Source organism: Rhinolophus sinicus, chromosome 18, assembly GCF_057876585.1.
Source record: "Rhinolophus sinicus isolate RSI-liver-muscle chromosome 18, RSI-T2T, whole genome shotgun sequence".
In the NCBI taxonomy this organism is placed as follows: Eukaryota; Metazoa; Chordata; class Mammalia; order Chiroptera; family Rhinolophidae; genus Rhinolophus; species Rhinolophus sinicus.
Window position 1 is genome coordinate 91964490 of NC_142518.1, and position 19898 is coordinate 91984387.

Below are 19898 nucleotides of genomic sequence, written 5' to 3' on the forward strand. Positions count from 1 at the left end.
TTAACAATACAAATTTTATTAAAAAAATAAGTAACATCAAAACTGTTCAGCAAACCTACATTCAATGTAACCAAAATAAACAAACGCAAAATTAAAAAAAAAATATATACATCTATATATATGGGCAAGAAACAAGTGCATTATTTGGTCCCAATATTTTTGAATATATTATCTTTATCCAAAGGAATTACATTAATGGCTAAGAAGATATTATGTATTAGATGTACAGAAATGTCATTTTAAAACTTGTTTTGAGGTCTGCAGAAGTGTGTTGTTGTTTTTTTTTTTGCCAATTCTTTATGTCTTTGAACTCACAATCACTAAGATAATGTTATTAACAGTCTCAAGATGAATAGAGGATGTAATAATGTCCAGTGGTCTGAATAATTGCCAAATTAAGATGCCACCAAGCAGTAGCTACACGAAATCTGCAGAGAGTTCTAAGGAATTTTTTGGAGTTCTTAACAAAACAAAAACTTTAAAGAAAAGAGATAAAAGTGGATATAACAAAACAGACATCAACAAATTTGGTGAAGAACATAAAACCAAGATAAAATTAAACACTTTTTAAAATATTGGTATTGCTGAAAACTCCTAGGGTTAATGGATAAAATGTCAAATAACAGTACAAATAACTGTAACTTTGGAAGTGTAATTTTAGAAATTTATTTTCTAAGATCATGAAAGTAACCATGGTTCCCTACGTAGCCAGTTTTTATATTCCTTGGACTGCATGCATGCTAGAGGAAGTCTAAAGGACAGCAGCCAAAATGATTAAACTTCAACTTGGGTGATAAAGCACTGATTTGATGGGCTTTTCTTGGTCAGAATCGACCCATAAGCTTAAAACAAGAACCAAAGCCCTCAGTGGGAAGTTGTGCTCAATTTGTTGGGCCTTGAGGTCACTTCTGGTCAAATTAGCATTAGCCTTATGGGAGACCAGTCATGTAGGAAGGGACTCTCCAAAATACATGATTTCCTAAGGCCACAAACTAGTGGAGATCTTACAGTCAAATAATTCACATTCCTTGGAAAGAGAGTACAGGCATCAGTTGTGTCCAACGAAGGGGGACACTGACCAGGAGTACCCTGGACATTTTTTGAAATTTCTGTGTTACTTCTGCATCTGAAAAATATGAAGAATAGAACAATGACAGACAAGGAATGAGAAGTAAGATAGCTATATGACCTAAACTTGTAAGACTTACAGAAATTAACTAGGAAACCAAATAAAAGACCAAAAAAGATGAATAGCCATAACGTTTGGAATGCAATATTCTGAAGGCAAGTACAGCAGAGAAAAACACAAATTATTTTAAGCAAAGCAGAAAAGACCATAGCAAACAAAAGTTATTTTTGGAGAAAAGCCAACTGGAGAAAAAAACCATGTTAAGTTTTGTTAACCTGACACAAAGATAAGGTGGAATAAGAATCTAGTGCCATGTGAAAGCTGAAAAGAGCTGAATAATGAGAGCTAGTGTCATGAACTTGGCTATTTAACCTTTTTGTGTGAGAAAACACTTCAGAACTTTGAACTTAGGAAACTGCCTCTGTATTAGAAAACACTTCAGAACTTTGAACTTAGGATATTCCAACTTGTCTTGCACCAGGTTGCATGAGTTCCATAGAGCAGGAATCTATTTCAACAAGCAGCTTTAAAAACAAAAACAGAAACAAAATCTTTAATATTTTTCATTTCTATTAATGATACATTAAAAATATGCAACAGTGCTAAAATCCATCAAAGAACAATGCACTGGATGAAGATTAAACTTACTCAGAAGTGGGTTCAGAAGTTGAGGTACTTTTGGGAACTGAAATTAGAAAAAGAGTTTTACATTTAAAATAGCATATATGATGAGTGAGACTATAAATCTAATACAATTATGAGCCCATATTGCGGCTGATCAAAAATACTGGAATAAGTATCAGAAATTCAAAGTAACACTATTATACATACGTACCATTCTCTATTATAACTTGGCAAGTATGAGTTTTACGTTGACTTAAGTGTTTAGCCATACGATCCAAACCAGAAGAATCAGTTAAGAAATCACACTTAAGGCACACTAGAGTAATGTCCCTATGGGGGAAAAAAAAGACAGAAAGAAAAGGTTTTTATCTTTTATGAAAATCAACATATTAGGTTGGTGCAAAAATAATAGTTGTTTAAAAGTTTAAAAATTGCAAAAACCACAATTACTTTTGCACCAACCTAATACAAATTCAAAAATTATTTTTTCCATGTAATAACTCTTGATTTGCATTTTATGGATCATGACCATCACTTTTCAATTTTGTTATATAAACCTGATATATCTAAAATGGTACTTTAGAAAATGTCATAGCCATGCCTAAATTATGCTAACATTTAGTGCTTTATAAACTGTTCCCTCTAATACCAGTTGCTAAAGCTAGGAGTCAAGAGACCTAAGGCGCAGTTGTGGCTCCACTAAAAACTTGTATAACTTATGCAAGGCACAATCTTTCCGTGCCTTTGCCCATCTGCAAAGCAGGAATATAACATTCATTCATTCAATATACATTTGCTGAGGACCTTCTTTATACACTGTGTACGACTAGGTGCTATGGACACAAGAATGAACCAAAAGTTCACTGGAGATGAAAAAAGTTCTGGAGTCTACAATCTAAAATCTTATTTAAGTGATGATAAAGTCAGAAAAGAAATGGGAAGGCTTTAAAAAGAAATCATTAAGATAATGTAATTATTATTATCAGCTTATTAACACAGCACAAATATACTTTTGCAGTTCATTTTAAACTTAAATACTTTAAAGTATTTCACCTGTGTAGAATAAAAACCAGTACTATACCTTCGACTGACTTTTCCCCTGCAGCTCCATTTGTAACTATTTGTTGTGTATTTACATCTGGCTGTCACGCCAGCATATTCAAAATGACCTTCATGAAACTGAAGTTGTGTGCTTTCTTCCCCACTCTCGAAAATCACTCCTTCTGAAAAGGTCTCTCTTATGATGCCATATCCCCAACACAAGGGCTCATTGCACTCATCTTTTTGACTCTTTTTCTTAAAAGTCAATTATTTCAGACATTTTATAATACTAACAATTTATTTAGCACTTACTGTGTCAAGCTGAAGGTTTTAGACATATCATTTAATGTAAACCTCATATAACAACCTAAAGAGGTAGGTGTGATAATTACAACTTTTTTTTTAGAGGACAGGGTCAGGTTTAGTAACCTACCAAGGCCAGGACGGGGTTTGAATTCCAGAGCCCATGTTCTTAAACATGATGTAATACCACCTCACCACCTTAACCCAAGTTCTTATTAAATCACTCTTAACTACCACAATAGTCTTAACCAGTCTATGTGCCTCATACAGCTACAGCTCACCTTGTATACCGTGTTTCCCCGAAAATAAGACCGCGTCTTATATCGTTATTTCCCTGAAAGTATGACCAGGTCTTATATTAATTTTTGCTCCAAAAGATGCATTAGGGCATATTTTCAGGGGATGTCTTATTTTTTCATGTACAACAATCTATATTTATTCAAATACGGTAATGTCATCTTCTTCTGGAACATCGTCTTAATGTACTAAATGTGTCCCTCTGGCTGATGATCTTAACTAGGGTTTATTTTCGGGATAGGTCTTATTTTCGGGGAAACACGGTATGCCTCCAAACAGATCTTTCTTTAGTACTCTTGATTCTGCACAAAACATCAATGGTTTCCCCAATGTTCTCAAATTAAAATTAAGTCCAAATTCCCTAGACTTTTTCAAAGATGCCACAATTTGGATCAAAGCTCAAAATTATCCCCCCAGACTTTGATCTCAGCACTATGTTATATGAACTTCATGCTCTATCCAAAATGTACTACTAGTTATTCATTGTGCATGCCTTCTGCTTTTTGCCTTTCTACATTTTTATTTCTTCCAGCTAGAACGCCGCTGTGCCTCTTCTTTTTTTTTTTTTTTTGTGCCTCTTCTTATAAATAGAAACCGATCCTCCCTTTGAAACCAGTAACTCTCATGGCACTTGTTACAAACCTCTTTATATTACTGTAATTATTTATGTTCACACCTTATCATAAATTGTGAATTCCTTGAAGGTTGGTACCATGACATCTTCATCACTCTCATCTTTACAGGACCTGCTACATTGTGTTATACATGATAGGTACACAATAAATAGCTAAAGAATGAACACTGTATTTTAACAAAACAGCAATTACAAAATTTATTGTCCTGTAGAATTATAAATACTACACACAGAAATTAACTAATTTTCTACTTAAATTTGAGACCTACCTAAGTTGAGAAAAAGAATTTATCTTTAAAGACATACAATTAATTTAGGAACCAAGCCCGCAACTGAGCTTGACAACAGGTAAAAAAATCACTTTGTGAGGGGTGTAAATGTCTAATCATCATGTTGTTTTGTACACGTGAAACTAATATAATAAAAAAAATCAAATTAAAGTCTCAAATTATATAAATCCATTTTCATTCTTATAAAAATTTTCAGTAAAGGTAATACCTAATATAGCTCACTCTTCTCTAATTCCTTGAATTTAGTAATATTTAAAAAAATAGCACTAATATGTTTTTAAAATGTAATCAAACTTCCCTCTGCTTATGAGCTGTTGGTCTAATATCATCCACATATGACATTTTCAACATTAATTTACACAACAAATATTTATGGAGTGCCTACCATATGTAAGGCACTATTTGATGCCCAGCAAACATCTGGCATTGACAAATATCTGAATCACACACATTCTAGTGAGAAGACAGACTAAAATACAAAAAAGGGTGAAATATATATGTCAGATAGTAAAAAGCGGCCATGAAGAAAAATAAAGCAAGAAAAGGAGATAGGGAGTGCTGGGGTGGGGCCCAGGGGGAAAAATACTATTTTAAATAGAGTGGTCAAGGAAAGCTTCACTCACTGGAGTAGAAACCTGAAGGAGGTGATGGAACTAGCCATGCAGATAAATATCTGGGGAAGAGCAAATGAGGCAGAAGCAATAATAAACCCAAAGGTCCTGAGACATATCCCCTTTTCCACTTTTCCACTAACCCAAAGAATCGGAACTAGTATTGGCTCAACTTAAGCCCATGTCTTAGCATGGTGCTACAAAGATCCTGACACTAATATTTCAAATAGCAATGACAACATGAGCTAAATAATTAAACAAAGGAAAACAGAATCAAAAGTAATCAGAAGAATGTGAAGAAACGATGCATAGTGGATTCTGAGCTAAGTGTGTGTGATATAACCAATGTTAATTATCAGTAGCTTTAGAAATGTTCATCAACAATTCCTTCAGTAAACAAGTTGTGTACTTTTCTTTATTAAAAAAAACACCTTACAAATTATGAAGCTATATATTGATCAAAACCAAAAAAACGTTAGTCACTTTACTAGGTACCTTAAATGGTTCTTTTTTGAACTATATTTTATATAACTTCTTTTTTCTTTCAATACTGTTGACTATATTCTCTATGCTGTACTTTACATCCCTGTGACTATTTTGTAAGTACTAATTTACATTTCTTAATCCCTTCACCTTTTTCACCAGCTCCCTAAACCCATTCCCTCTGGCAACCATCAGTTTGTTCTCTGTATCTATGAGTGTTTCTGCTTTGTTTGTTAAACATCTTTTGAATACTCAAATACTGTTGGAGAGACTCATTTTTTATTTTTTTAAAAGCAAATCCATGGAAGTTTCATCTTAATGACCAACACCACTAAAACAAAGTTCAGCCAGAGAATGTGGGTTATACCCTTTTTGATCTAAGGATATAATGACTAGAATGCTATTATGTCCAGTAGCAATCATTTCATTTTGCAAAGTAGGCACTCCACCCTAGTTAAAAAAAGTTATTTTTCAATAGAGAGAATGGAAAAAGATAAACTAGTTACCTGAGAGTTCCACAATGCTTCTTAAAAATATAAAACCGTTTACTTGGATGGTTGCTATGAGAGCTGAAGAGATAAGAGACAAATGAGATGTATTATATGATTAAGTCATATTAATTTTGACCACATTTCAAGTTTATGCTTAGTTTCTTAGTTTTGAATAAAAGATCCTGATCTAAATTATAAAATTCTATTAGCCATCTGTTTAATTCAAGATTTTTATCTTACATTTCACTTTACCTGTGTATTTTCTAACAACATATTTCCCTGAGAATATTCTTAAATTATCAGTACATCACCATTATATAAAAAACCCCTCAGAGTTAAAAATGCAGAGTATCAAATTAAAATTTTCAATTAAGAGTTGAAAACAATCTAAAAGGTAACTGCTAATAATATATTTGGCTATAATATACATTGTTATGAATAATAATTATCACTTTCTAATCTTAATATACTTAGTGAGTGGAAAGAATCTGAATGATCCTCAAAGTAAATGCTACTTGGGCCATCAGTAATGTGAAACATTTAAAGAATATTTTGCAATTACTAGGAATTAAATTAAAGCGAATTAAAAGAAGCAGAGCTCGGGAGTTAAAACAATACTTCCTCTACACGTAGAACAGAAAACCACTGACCAAGTTTTGCAGTGAATGGTAGAAACTTCTATATCCCCTTTCAAACTGATAAGGAAAACTTTCCTGTGTTAGAAAGCCAGGCAGGATTGGCGTAACACAGTAGTATTACCCAAAGTGTGGTCTATGGACCAGCAGTTTCTGCATCACCAGGGAGCTTATTATAAATACAAAATCTCAGGTTCCACTCCAGACCTACTGAATTAATCTCTGACAGTAGGGTCCAGAAATCAGTTTCAACACGTTTTTCAGGTGATTATTATACAAGCTAAAGTTCGGGAAGAACTAGCTCTAGTTTGTACTGACAAACCAATCAACACACCAGGTCATCAGTTGCCCTTAGACACAAGGCAACTATCACAAGCATACCATGTACGCATGGGAAAAGATTCTGACTAGTCATAATCCAAAGAAAATACCCCAGAGTAAGTGTCATGGTGAATACAAATAACTGTTCTCTCAGGTAAATAAGACAGACATGTATTTAGTATGAAGTAATAGATCTGAATGGTACAGAACTCAAAGAAAGGAATGATTCCTATGAGTGGCTATGATAATCAGATACTTCATGGAAGAACGTAAACTGAGAGGGAAGGAGAGTGTTATTCTGAGGGTTATAACAAAGAATAAGGAAGATCCACTAGATATTGAATGTGGGATAAACTATACATTGGGGAAGTTTAATTAATTTGGGGGACCTGAATTTTGATTAGAGTTGGTATGGACTAGGAATAAAGGTAGTCAACCATCAAATGAGGTTTCTGTACATACAGAGTTCATGCGTATGACAAAAATCCAAACTGGGTCAGAGTGAGGGTGGTACCATTCAGGGGGGAGGTACCTGAGGCAACAAGGAAAACAAGGTACCATAGAAGTAGGGGAAATGCAGAGAGACCTACAAGGTCTTTTGAAGAGTAGAAGTGGAAGTCAGTTCTATATGAGGCTAATGATGAGTTAAGCACTCAGTGTGTAATAACACTGCAGTGCAGGGCTGAGGCTCACTGGAAATCAGGAAAAAGGTTATGAAGAAAGCCTAGGGCCAACTGGGAATATTTTGGGATAAAATGGGGCTGGAGGTCCTATAAGACAGTTCAGGAGCCCATGGAAGATGGGAAAGGGGAGGACAGAATGACCCATGGGGTTTATAAACACCAACACTATTTTCCAATTTAAACTTTTATTAATTAGGGACAGAATTTAAGCCCTGTTGTGGCAGCCATGTGTTCGGCACAGAATAAGAGACCAACATTCTTCCCAGAAGTATACTGAGAGAAAGGTTAGCTGGGGCCTAGTTTAGAGCCACTGAGATATGGGTGCAGAACCACTGCAGTAGTTGGGAGGCAGAATTGCAGAAGGTGGACTTTCAGGAGGCCATGATGAATGGTGGCAGATCAAGAGAAGTACACAGGCCTCTGAAACTTAAAAGTATATTATTTCTTGCTGACGCTCCATGATCATGCAAATGACGCCTTAAGACTGAGCTTAAAGGGTATTGGGTGATAGTAATTTGGATCTTACACAATGTTTTTGACTTGTTTGTGTTCTTTATAGATGCCAGTGAGTTAAAGGTGAAAATTTTCAAATAGTTAAAGATGAAAAGTTGGATCTCAGGAAAACTCAGCATTGAAATTGGAGGATTTATAGTTGAAAGGCAAAAGATAAAACTCTGAGAGTGGTTAAGGTACCAAGACAGGAAATGTAAAGAGGCCAGATGCGTTGAAGAAAAGGCAATGAAATATAGGAGTAGACAAAAAAGGAAGTTTAAAAAAATGGTGGTAACAGTTGAAGAGAAGTTGAGAAGAGTTTCAAAAGCGAGTGATCAAAACTATCAAATACTCTAAAGAAGTCAGAAGAGTAAGAATGAAAAATACTGAGTGCATTTAGTAATTAGGACATAACTGAAACTGGTTAAAGGGGCAGCTTTAACTGATAGATGGAGGTGAAAGAAATAACAAATAAGATAGTAAAGGATATTCTTTACAAATGTTATCAATAAAAGGAAAATATGCAAAGTAAAAAAAAAAAGCAAATCTGCCTCATCTTAAAAAAAAAAGCCTGGGTGAAGGGAAAACACTTGAGGTAGAAAAAAGTTAACCTTGGGAAAAATGAGAAGGATGACCTCTAAGTAAGTAGTAGGCAAGGCTAACAACTGAAGGACTAGAATAAAATCTTGAGGGTACTGAAAAGGATTTAAACAGATCTTTAAAAAAACAAAAACAAAAACAAACAAAAAAACCCCAACTTTTATTAATTTAAATGTGTTTTTCCAGGACCCGTGAAGTAGTTGTTTCAATCTAGTTGTGGAGGGCACAGCTCACAGTAGCCCATGTGGGGATCAAACCAGCAATCTTGTTGTTAAGAGCACTGTGCTCTAACCAACTGAGCTAACCGGCCACTCTAAACAGATCTTGTAGATAAAAAGAAAGAGGTATATTTAAAAAGAGTATCAAATTAAAGTTAAGCATCATGAATTAAGAGCTGATTAAATCAAGCACAGTTTGGTAGTCTAGAACTGAGCACAGAGACAGATCAAAAAGGACAAGAAATTCAAGGATAGCACGGTTAAGCATGACTAAAGATGTAAAGGGTTACAGGACAAAAGCAAAACAACATTCAAAACAGATGACCTTGAGGGTGAGGCTAACTATAAAGCTGGATTGGTGCTGCTGACTACAGACAGAGGGGTCAAGACTCTGAAAGTTGTGGAGTAATGAGAATTCAAAATGAATAAACATTGTATATGATGAGGTAAAATGGGATGGTGGTAAAGAAGGGGGTACAACATGTCAGACGTGGATGTAAAGTGCTGGAATTAAAGAAGTCAAGATACCATGAGGTCAGGCTGATCATCAAGGGGAAAAAAATAACTAAACTAAAAAACAAAAAACAAAACAAAATAAAACTCTGTAAGCCAAGTGCCAAAGCCATAAAAAAATGTGGGCAAATCCTTGAAAGTGGTAGCTATCTAAGACCAGAGAAAGTAACACAGACGTCTTGTTATGCTTTTCCAGAAAACCACGTTTATTGGTTTTACCTAATTTCTGACTAAAAATAAATGGTCCTACCTTAATTTGTAGAATCAACGTAGCAGATTTATATCTGAACAATTTTTATCTATTAAAAAAAATCCATCCTGAAGGAAGTGCTACAAATGAGGTCCAAATGAAAATAAGGTGGGCTCTAAAGTCTTTCACTAGCATAAAGTATATGGTATGTGCTCAAATAATGTAAATTGATGTATGAAAAGAAATTCCAACAGTAGCCTCATGACTGGAATATCCCTATAGTCCCTCATTTCCTATTTCATTGAATGAATGCAAAGATGGATGGCTTGAAAGACAAGGGGTGGGGGGGGGAGGGAAAGAGGGAGGGAGGGAGAGAGGGAGAGAGGGACACAGAGAGAGAGAGACAGAGTATGTGCATATGTGAGCACCAGTGTTCTTAGCATCTTTGACAATCTGGAGTCTCTCAAAGTGACTGCTCATGTGGTTACATGTATTTGATAAATATTTTGAAATCATTTAATGTTTGGTGGTAACCACTTTTTGAAAGACTCAGAAACACAATTTTCCCTAGCAAACCTATTTTCATTAGTCAAAGTTAAAAAAAAAATCCCACTAATTTCATGATTTATTATGCTGGAAAATAGTACTGGGTAATATCCTAGGAGTTCCCTATTGTTAGATTCTTTTAGCTCCTTAATGTGACAAAAAGCTTCTAATAGGAGAAATTTGTTTTAAAAAAATCTTGAATGGCAGTTTTGATTGTAAGTGTACATGTTTAACTCACCTCACCATATGATTTATAAAGGCTTTGTTACAGTTAGTGTTGTATTTACAAAAATTACAGTGGATATATATTGAAAAGTGACTTGCAAAATCTTTTATTTTGGAATGACACTCAATGCACTTGTGAACTCCTCGACGACACCTTATGGAGACAGAAAAGAACGATAAAAATATATTGTAAAACAAAAATAATAAGGTAAAACCTTATTAACATTTTATTAATTGAAGCTAAGGTGTTTAAGTTAACATCTTTAAATAGAGGAATCATTTGAAAATCTGCTCTGAAAAAACAAGCTAGGATTAAGTGTAAAAAAAATCTAACAGTTAACCTTTCCCTGGAATAGAAAGGATCATATTAACCAATTCAACTATCACAAGATATAAACACAAAATATAAGATCAGTGTAAAAGATGACAATTATACAATAAACACAATAATTCAAGTTCTGACCAGTAGTTGTGAAAAGTACCTTTTTACTATCGGCTTGGCCTTTATGCCAGAAAAGTGATTATCATGTAAATGTGCAAGGGAGTTCTTTGATACTGTAAGTTATATTAAAATAAACCTTTAATATTTAATATTAAATTGACATTGTAAATCAGGAATAAAAGATATTACCTTAAGTTCTTCAAAGCTATGCTGATTTTGTTCTTTCTGTTGCGTTGTTTCTTTTGCTTGCAAGAGGTTTTTGCTTTGCATTTAGATGTACGTTTACCTTGCTTACTTGCATTAGGTTTACTTGCAGTGGATGTAGTTGTACGAGCCTTACGTGTCTTAGGTTTACTTGCATTAGATTTTGTGGGATTTTTAGCAGTTGTATTTTTAGACTTTGGAGGTGAGACCTGAAGAGAAGTGCTTGGAGTATTGCTGGAAGATGCAGTTGATGGCTTTGAATGAAGAGATCCAAATGAAGCTCGAATAGTAACCTATAAAAATGAAGGCAATATATATTTTTCAGAAAATTAATCATCACGCTAATATTAAAAAGATCACTGCAAGTCCTTACGTTATGGTCAATGGTTTTTGATGAGGATGTCAAAACAATTCAGTGGGAGAAACAACAATGTTATCAACAAATGGTGCTGGGATAACTGGATATTTACATGCAAAAGAATTAATTTGAATCCCTATCTCATACTAGATACAAAAATTAACTCAAAATGTATCGAAGACCAAATTATAAGTGCTAAAACTATAGAAGTCTTAGGAAAAAAACATAGGAGTAAATCTACGTGACCTTGGGTTAGGCAATAATTTCTTAAATATGATACCAAAAGCACAAGCAACCAAAGAAAAAAGATAAATTGGACTTCATTAAAATTTAAACTTTTGTGCTTCAGAGGACACCATTAAGAAAGTGAAAAGATAATGCACAGAATGAGAGAAAATATATGCAAATCATATCTCTAATAAGGGATTTGTATATAGAATATACAAAGAACTCTTACAACTCAATATAATATAGACAAATAACCCAATTTAAAAATGGGAAAGTGATCTGAATAAGCATTTTTTCAAAGAAGATATACAAATGGGCAATAAGCACATGAAAAGATGCTCAACATCATTAGTTATCAAGGAAATACAATCAAAACGCCAATGAGATATCACTTCAGACCAACTAGAATTGCTATAATAAAAAAGGCAGATGATAACAAGTGTTGCCAAGGATCTGGAGAAACTGCAACCCTTGTATATTGCTGGTGGGAATGCACAATGGTGCAGTAGCTTTGGAAAACAGTTTGACAGTTCCTCAGAATGTCAAATGTAAGAGTAATCATATAACCCAGCAATTCCACTCCTAAGTGTTCGAGTCTAGCAATTCCACCCACGAGAAATGAAAAACTATGTTCACATAAATTTTCATAGGAGCATTATTCATATTGCCCAAAACTGGGAACAACCCAAATGTCCATCAATTGATGAATGGATAAATAAAATATGGTATTATCCCTACAATGGAATAATATTCAGCCACAAAAGAATGAAGTCCTGATACATAAGTGCTGGTACATGAGTACTGATACAGCCATAAAAAGGAAGGAGGTCCTCATACAAACTACAATATGGATGAACCTCAAAAACATTATGCTAAGTGAAATAAATTAGTCATAAAAGATCACATGTTATATGATTCCATTTATATGAAATGTCCAGAATAAGAAAATCCATAGGGACAGAAAGTAGATTAAAGTTTGCCTGGAGCCAATGGAGGGGAAATAGGGCACATGACTGCCAATGGGTATGTGGTTTATTTTTATGGGTGATGAAAATGTTCTAAAATGGATTGTAGTAATGTTTGTACAACTCTGTGAATGTGCTAAATAACACTGAAGTGTATGTTTTTAATAGTTGAATAGCATGGTGTATAAATTATACCTTAATAAACCTGTTTCAAAAAACACTACAATACAAAAAGTTAAACATCATTACTTTGAAAATGGCAAATATATGGGGATGGAAGGAGAACTGACTCTGGGTAGTGAATACACAATGTGATATACAGATGTACTATAGAATTGTACACCTGAAACCTACGTAACTTTACTAACCATTGTCACCCCAATAAACTTTAATAAAAAAAAAAAAAAGAAAATGGCAAATGTAAGCTACATTTAGATAAGTCTTCCATTTATTCTAAACGGTCATACCAATTAGATGAAATTTACCTCAATATTTATTTATGGTTACTATATTATAGTTTTGTATTGATAGTAGCACCTTCCATAGCTATTTTATGCTCTTACATAACTAAGTAGCTTTCACAAATATAGAGGTCAAAATTTAAATCTCAAGGCCTGAAATAATAACTCTGGAAAGGCCTATATTACTCTTTGGTAAGTATAAAACAGAGCTCCAGTAAATGTGACTTGCTCTTCGGGGGCTCACTGGGCAGGATTTATAGTTTCAAAGGTTACTGCGGCGGTTACATCAATTCATCATACAGCATGGATAATTTCATAATATTCAGAATTTCCTTAAAGGGAGGTAATATAAAATTTATCATTCAGAAAATGATCAATTATACCCATTGGCTAGTAATGGAAAACATTCTTTTTAATCAATTGTCCATACTACCCCCATGTACTTGAGGAGCAGCCAATGAGGAAGTCATATGTAACACTTGTGATTTGGTATAGAAAGGAGTCAAAAGACCCAAGGTTAAATCTCAATACTACCCCTCCCTAGCCATGTGACCTTGAGTAAACAACCTAGCCTCTTTAAGCCTCATCTATAATATGGGAACGATACCTGCTTTGTCTACCTCACTGAATTGCTACATGGATTAAATAATAAAATGAATGAAAAAGCATACTGAAAGCTTAATTCTAAAGTAATAGTACCAATCATGATTAATATTATAATGATATTATAATGTAGCATACTAATTATTACTTATAAGGGAAGATATGAGAAAGGACTGCACTGCTTCCATTAGTGTTCTGCATGTCTAGTCACAGCATGGAATGAATGGATTGCAGGAGATAGCTTCTTTCACTCTCTATCTTCAGAGCATTGCTTTGCATTATTTTAGTTAATTTAAATAGTAGACATATATTCAAAGGTAAGTACTCAAAGTCAAATAAAAATGTTTGGGGATTATTTCACTTTGGATTATACATCCCTCCACTGGAGGATAGTCAAGAGTTGATTTTACATAAAATAAAACAGATGAACATAAGGCAAATGACAAAAAAAAAATTTACAGCCAGATGTGTTTGCTCACTTAAAACAGCAATGCTATTCAGGAGCAGAACTTGCTTCTTTGAGAAATACCAGCTTCAACTATGGCATTCAAGACACTATGACAGATGCTGGAGAAACAAAGATAAATACCTTATAGTCTAGCGGCCAAAGCAGACACATATGCTGCCAACAAAAATAGCTCAAAAACAGCCTATAGAATATTGAAACAACCTGTTGCCTCAGTTTACAGTTTCTCTAGTTGCACTCACTACAAAGGATTATGCTCTAATATACAAGGTGTGATCAAACAATACAGTGAACGTTTAAATAAATTATTACAGTAAAAGACACATTGCCATTAATCCCCCTCAAAACACGTCCCCTCACTTCCAACACACTTATCTCATCATTCCTGCCACTTTCTAAAGCAGTTCTGGAAGTCCTCTTTTGGGAGTGTCTTTATAGTTGTGCTGTTGTGGCTGCCTCGATGTCCTGAATCATTTTGACTCTGGGGAAGGAACCGAAGTTCCACAGTGCCAGATCCAGTGAATAAGGTGGATGAGGACACACCATAATGTTTTTGTTTGACAGAAATTGCCATATCAGAAGCAATGTGTGACATGGAGCATTGTCATGATGGAGGATGACTTACGGCACACTTTAAAACGCACCTTCTCTTAACCGTAGCTCACACCCAACTGACTGCACTGAACAAGCTGAAACTTGTCACACACTGTTACTAAGGTTTGACGTGCTACTTCCCGTATTGAAGATCCCTGCCTTTCTGTTGGATGGCACTTGGCGGCAGCATTCACCAAATGTTTTGATCACAACTGAAAGGCTCTGTTACTGGTATGGCAATTTCTGTCAACTAAAAACATGGTGTGCCTCACCGGATCTGGCACCATGCGACTTCTGGCTCTTCCCCAACGTCAAAATGACCATGAAAGGTAAATGCTTTGAATTGATTCAGAATATCAAGACAGCCACGACAGTGCAACTAAAGACTCATGAAAGAGGACTTCCAGAACTGCTTCAGAAAGTGGCAAGAACGATGTGCTAAATGTGTTTGAAGCAAGGAGGAGTATTTTGAGGGGGATTAATGTCAATGCGTCTTTTACTGTAATAATTTTAAAAAATAATTTAAACATTCACTGCATTTTCTGATCATATCTTGTAGCACATGTCAATCAACCAAGAAAAGAATGGATAGAAGTTTTTCATTCCAAACATAAGATAAAACCTAAAATTAAAATCTTAATGACAATCAGAAGCCAATTTTTAATATTATATTCAGTAGATAAAACCAGGAAGGAATTTATTTCTATTATCACACAAAATGTTAAAATACAACATATTTAAAACTCACTTTTGTACCAGGAGGCAATCCTTCTAGCTCTTTAGGCTTTATAAATGTCCGATGCTGGGTCTTGTGATCCATTTTCTCCTTGCAGGTCAAAAACTGTAGTCTACATTTTGTACAACGATGAATTCCCTTTTTCTGTTTACAAATAATATTATAAATAATATTCGAAAGAATTTCTATTCCACAAATCCAGGGACCTGAAATTGCTCTTAATTCTAATAGTTAAATAATTTAAAAATCAATATTTTACCATATCCCATCATAAATAACACCAAAATATTATTTCATTTTTAAAAAACACTTTTTGCATTAGTATTTGGATTTTAAAAGTATTTGTTATATATATGGGCAGTCAGCATGAACATTTTATCAATTAGGTTCCAATGAAACAAGTTCTACACCATTTGTAGGGTGAAAGCTTCCTAAATTTAAATTTGAAGTATAAACCATTCAGACACATACTATGAAAATGAGCTATACTATATTTTTACCCTTGGAAAGAGCAAATTCTTTTTAATTATTGTTATTTCCACTTGTTTCATAAATTGAACTTTCTACCAAACAAATTTAACCACTCTCCCAAGAAAGTTATGTTATAGAAATGGTTATATAAGGCAGTGCTGTCCAATGGAATGTTCTACAGCGATGATAATGTTCTACAGGTACACTGTCCAATATGGTGTCCACTAGCCACATGTGGTTATTGAACACTTGAAATGTGGCAAGTGCAACAGAGTAACTAACTGATTTTTAAATTTTATTTAATTTTAATTAAGTTAAACTTAAATAGACATATGTGGCTATGATATTATATAGCATGGGCATAGAAGCATAAATCAGAACAACTAATACCAATCTACTGTTTGAGAGCCCCTTAACTGTGTCCCTTCTCAAACTGACCCCTGTTATTATTTTACCACTGGGAAACAGGACCCAAGAAGAGAGCTAAGCCACTTGCTCATAGCTAGTGTTCTTTCTACTATATACTATCAATTGCCATCTTTTATGTATATGCTCTCATTAATTAAAATATATTTTGTGTTTCTATGTAAATTTAGAACATACAAATACAAAAGAATGTTTTCTCTAAAGCTGTATCTCTACAGGCCCATCACCATTTCTATTTAAAATACAAATAAAAAAGGGAAATCAAATGAGGTAAACATATATGAAAGTATCTCTAGCAGTTTGTGGTGCACAGCAGGCATTTGATAAATAAAAGTTCTTTACAAAGTTCAAAGCAATGTATAAATATAATGTGTTTGTATTACTATTTTAATTTCATCTTAAAACTATTTTAGTAGTATGGTGCATTAGATAATATCATAGATACAGGCAACGTAAACAGATTCACCTATATATGCTCAATAGAGAAAAAGGGGGGAAAAATCTCAGTCAAGAAGCAGATAGCAAAATAACAGACAATTATAAAGTTCCCCAGAGTATAGTTCCCAGAAATCTTTTCTCTACCTGTACCTATGCCTCATCTAAATTCATGATTTTAAACAGCATCCATCCAACTGTCTACTCGATGTAATTACTTGATATCTAATACACATTTCAAATCAACACGAACAAAATTGAACGCTAGACTTTCCCCTCTCCACCCTGAAAAAAAAAATGTTCCTTGGTTTTTCCAATATCTCAGTATATGGGAATGCCATTTTGCTCAGGACGAAAAAGTTGGTCAGTCTCAATTTTTCTCTCTGACACCCCATCCAACCTCTTAATAAAACCTGTCAGCTCTACCTTCAAAAATATAAATCTTTCCACTTTTCATTACCTTCAACCATTGCTATCATACCAGTTCAAGTCAGTTACCTGGACTCTAGTAATAGCCTCCTACCTTTTCCTTGTTTCCACTTTTTTCTCCCAATAGTCTATTTTCTATAGTTGCCAGAGTGATCTCTCACACATTTAAACCTTTCAATAGCTTCCCATAATACTCCAAAATCCTGACTCTGGTTTATGAGGCCCTACGCCACCTGCCCTGCATTCTATTGATATGACCTCATTTCCTACTCCTCTTCCTCCCACTTGTGTATCCTGTTCCACCAACATTAGCTTCCTTGCTGCTCCTTGAACATCTAAATGTATGCTCACCTCACTACCTACTTACTGTTCCCTCTGCCTGGAGCATTCTCCTCCACATATCCATATGGCTTGGTTCCTTATTTCTTTTGCAGAGGTTCTCTTTGACCAAGCCATATAAAATACAGAAACTACTCCACCTTCTAAGCCTTGGCACTCTCTATCCTATTATTTTCTTCCCTTGGCACTTACCACCAGCTGTCATACATATACATTCAGACTAATTCACTCATTCATTTCCTCCTTCCTTCCCTCTCCCTCTTCCCTCCTCTTCCGCCCCACTATAACGCAAATTCCAGAACACACAAACTTTGTTTTGTTCACTTCTATAAAACAGTCCCTGGCATATATTAGGCACTCAATAAAAATTTGCTAAATAAATAGTGAGGTAGAAAGCAAGGGACTTACAAAAAGGTACACATGAGAAGGCACAATTTAACTAGTTCAAAATGTCTGCCATTCCGCTCAATGAGCATTTCTCCAGAGCCCTGAGATGGGAGACATTAACCTATTATTCCTTTAGTTGGACTCAAGTCTTGTGTATCTCTCTTATGCATGCATGCTTGCGATGTGCTAAGGCTGATGATAATAAAGTGCATTTTTAAATAGCACATGATATGTTCAACCAAAAACAAAAGTGATCTGTTGTAAGGATAGAGAAAAACTGTCTGTGTTAAACTTTTTGACAAGCATACTATATATTGTTTGGGTGATTTGAGGGGTTTTCAAGGCTAATTCTGACTGTCTGTAAATCTGCGTTTAGACGTAATGTAATGAAGAATATGATTCTGTGGCAAAAGCTTGGGCTCTAAGTCAATTTTTGGCTCTGCCATTTGTTAGAGAATGTGATATTGGGCAAGTTAACTCTATTAAGCTTCGTTTCCTCATCTATGAAATGAAAATGATCATATACTGCTTTTCACGGTGTCTGTGAGGGTTAAACAAGATAATACAAGTCAAAGAACTAGTGATTGTCATATGGCAAGTGATTAGTATGTTACCTGCTTGTTATCATTATAAAGATATAAGGAGGCTATTGAACACATCTGAAATCCTACATCCTTTTTAAAAAGTTGTACTAACAGCATTGTTAGCTCTAAAATCACTCAAGGCCTAATAATATATTCTTATAAGGAAAAAGTTACAACCAAAGTCTTCAAAAAGAATAAAATTGGCCATAGATTCAACAATTTGTATTGTCTAAAATCACACTAATGTCATCTCAATTTGCAAGCTTATAATCCTGATATGGTTTTCAAGTCTTTTGTGGACAATTATAAAAACTGCAAGTGCTTTGAAGGATGCCTGATGATCTTCCTTATTAATAGAACCATTCTTCTATTGATTGCTGACTGCCTACCTCTTAGGTACTCTAAAGTTCAAAAAAAATTTGCACCCAAGGTGTGTTAATAGTTCCCAAGACTACTCCGAGGTTTGATGATTCAATAAGAGGATTTACAAGGTTTAGAAGTTGTTACACCCACAACTCTCATTTATTACAGTGAAAGATACAGAGCAGGATTAATAAAGGAAAATGAAAGTGCATTGGGTGAAGTCTGGAGGATACCGGTGCCAGTTTCCAAGTGCCTTCTCCCAATGGAGTTTATAGGACACACTTAATCAGTCCCTTGGCAACGTGTATAAAGTTTTGTTTTTTTTTGCCAGGGAAGCTCTCCTGATTCTAAAAGCACAGGTTTTATTATGAGGTTCAGTCACCAAATCTTCAGACCGCTAGAAGAAAAGCAAGTGTTCATCATAATCATATTTTTTGTACAAAATAATCTAGAAAAGCTGGTACAACATGGCTCAAGGTTCCAGACATGTAAAACACTCATCAGTTATTAACAAAAGGTTCAGTTTCAGGAATTAGCCAAGGGCCAGTTATGTAAATAGGCCCTTCTGGAAATGTATATGATTTGAACAACTCAGACCTACGGGCTTAACTCTTTCCTACATACATGGCATGTTAACAAATATAACTCAGGTTATGTATGAAGAGTGACTACAGGTCAGGTAAACCTCTTAAGAAACACAGTCCACATAGCAGGCCCATCCATCTCTCTTACCTCTGTAAGCATATACCACTCCCTCCACATCTACACCTCACTCTGAGCTTAGTAAAGCATGGAAGAAAGAATTATATTGAAAGCTTCATAATGAAAAAGTGAGAGCTACTGCTTTATATATCATACTTCCTTTCAAAATCAAAGGTCGAAAGATGAAATACAGAGCACCAAGACATGTGTTTCCTCAAGAAATGTTAATAGGTATTGAGCAAATAAAGGGTTCAATAGTCAAATAAGTTTTGGGAACAATATATACAATATCCCTTGCTTGGAGATTTATGAATTTTTTAGCATATGAAAAGCTCTGAAAACTCTCATTTAAAAAAATAAACAAAAACAATTAATTTTA

General features: G+C 34.6%; 1 protein-coding gene across 3 annotated transcripts in view; it reads right to left on the bottom strand.

Moving 5' to 3' along the window:
• ZNF280C (zinc finger protein 280C) overlaps positions 1-19898 on the bottom strand; it is a 63714-nt gene continuing 43816 nt past the window's right edge. For 2 of the 3 annotated variants that reach the window (XM_074323340.2, XM_074323338.2), the window contains 7 exons: positions 15396-15527; positions 10958-11265; positions 10340-10480; positions 5919-5981; positions 1965-2083; positions 1778-1814; positions 1491-1653 (listed from right to left, as the gene is read on the bottom strand). In XM_074323340.2, coding sequence (XP_074179441.1) covers positions 1638-1653; positions 1778-1814; positions 1965-2083; positions 5919-5981; positions 10340-10480; positions 10958-11265; positions 15396-15527 — 816 coding nt within the window. In that variant the 3' untranslated portion in view covers positions 1491-1637. Of the gene's footprint in view, positions 1654-1777; positions 1815-1964; positions 2084-5918; positions 5982-10339; positions 10481-10957; positions 11266-15395; positions 15528-19898 lie in introns of all 3 variants that reach the window. The other variant, XM_019717007.2, reaches the window with a different exon arrangement.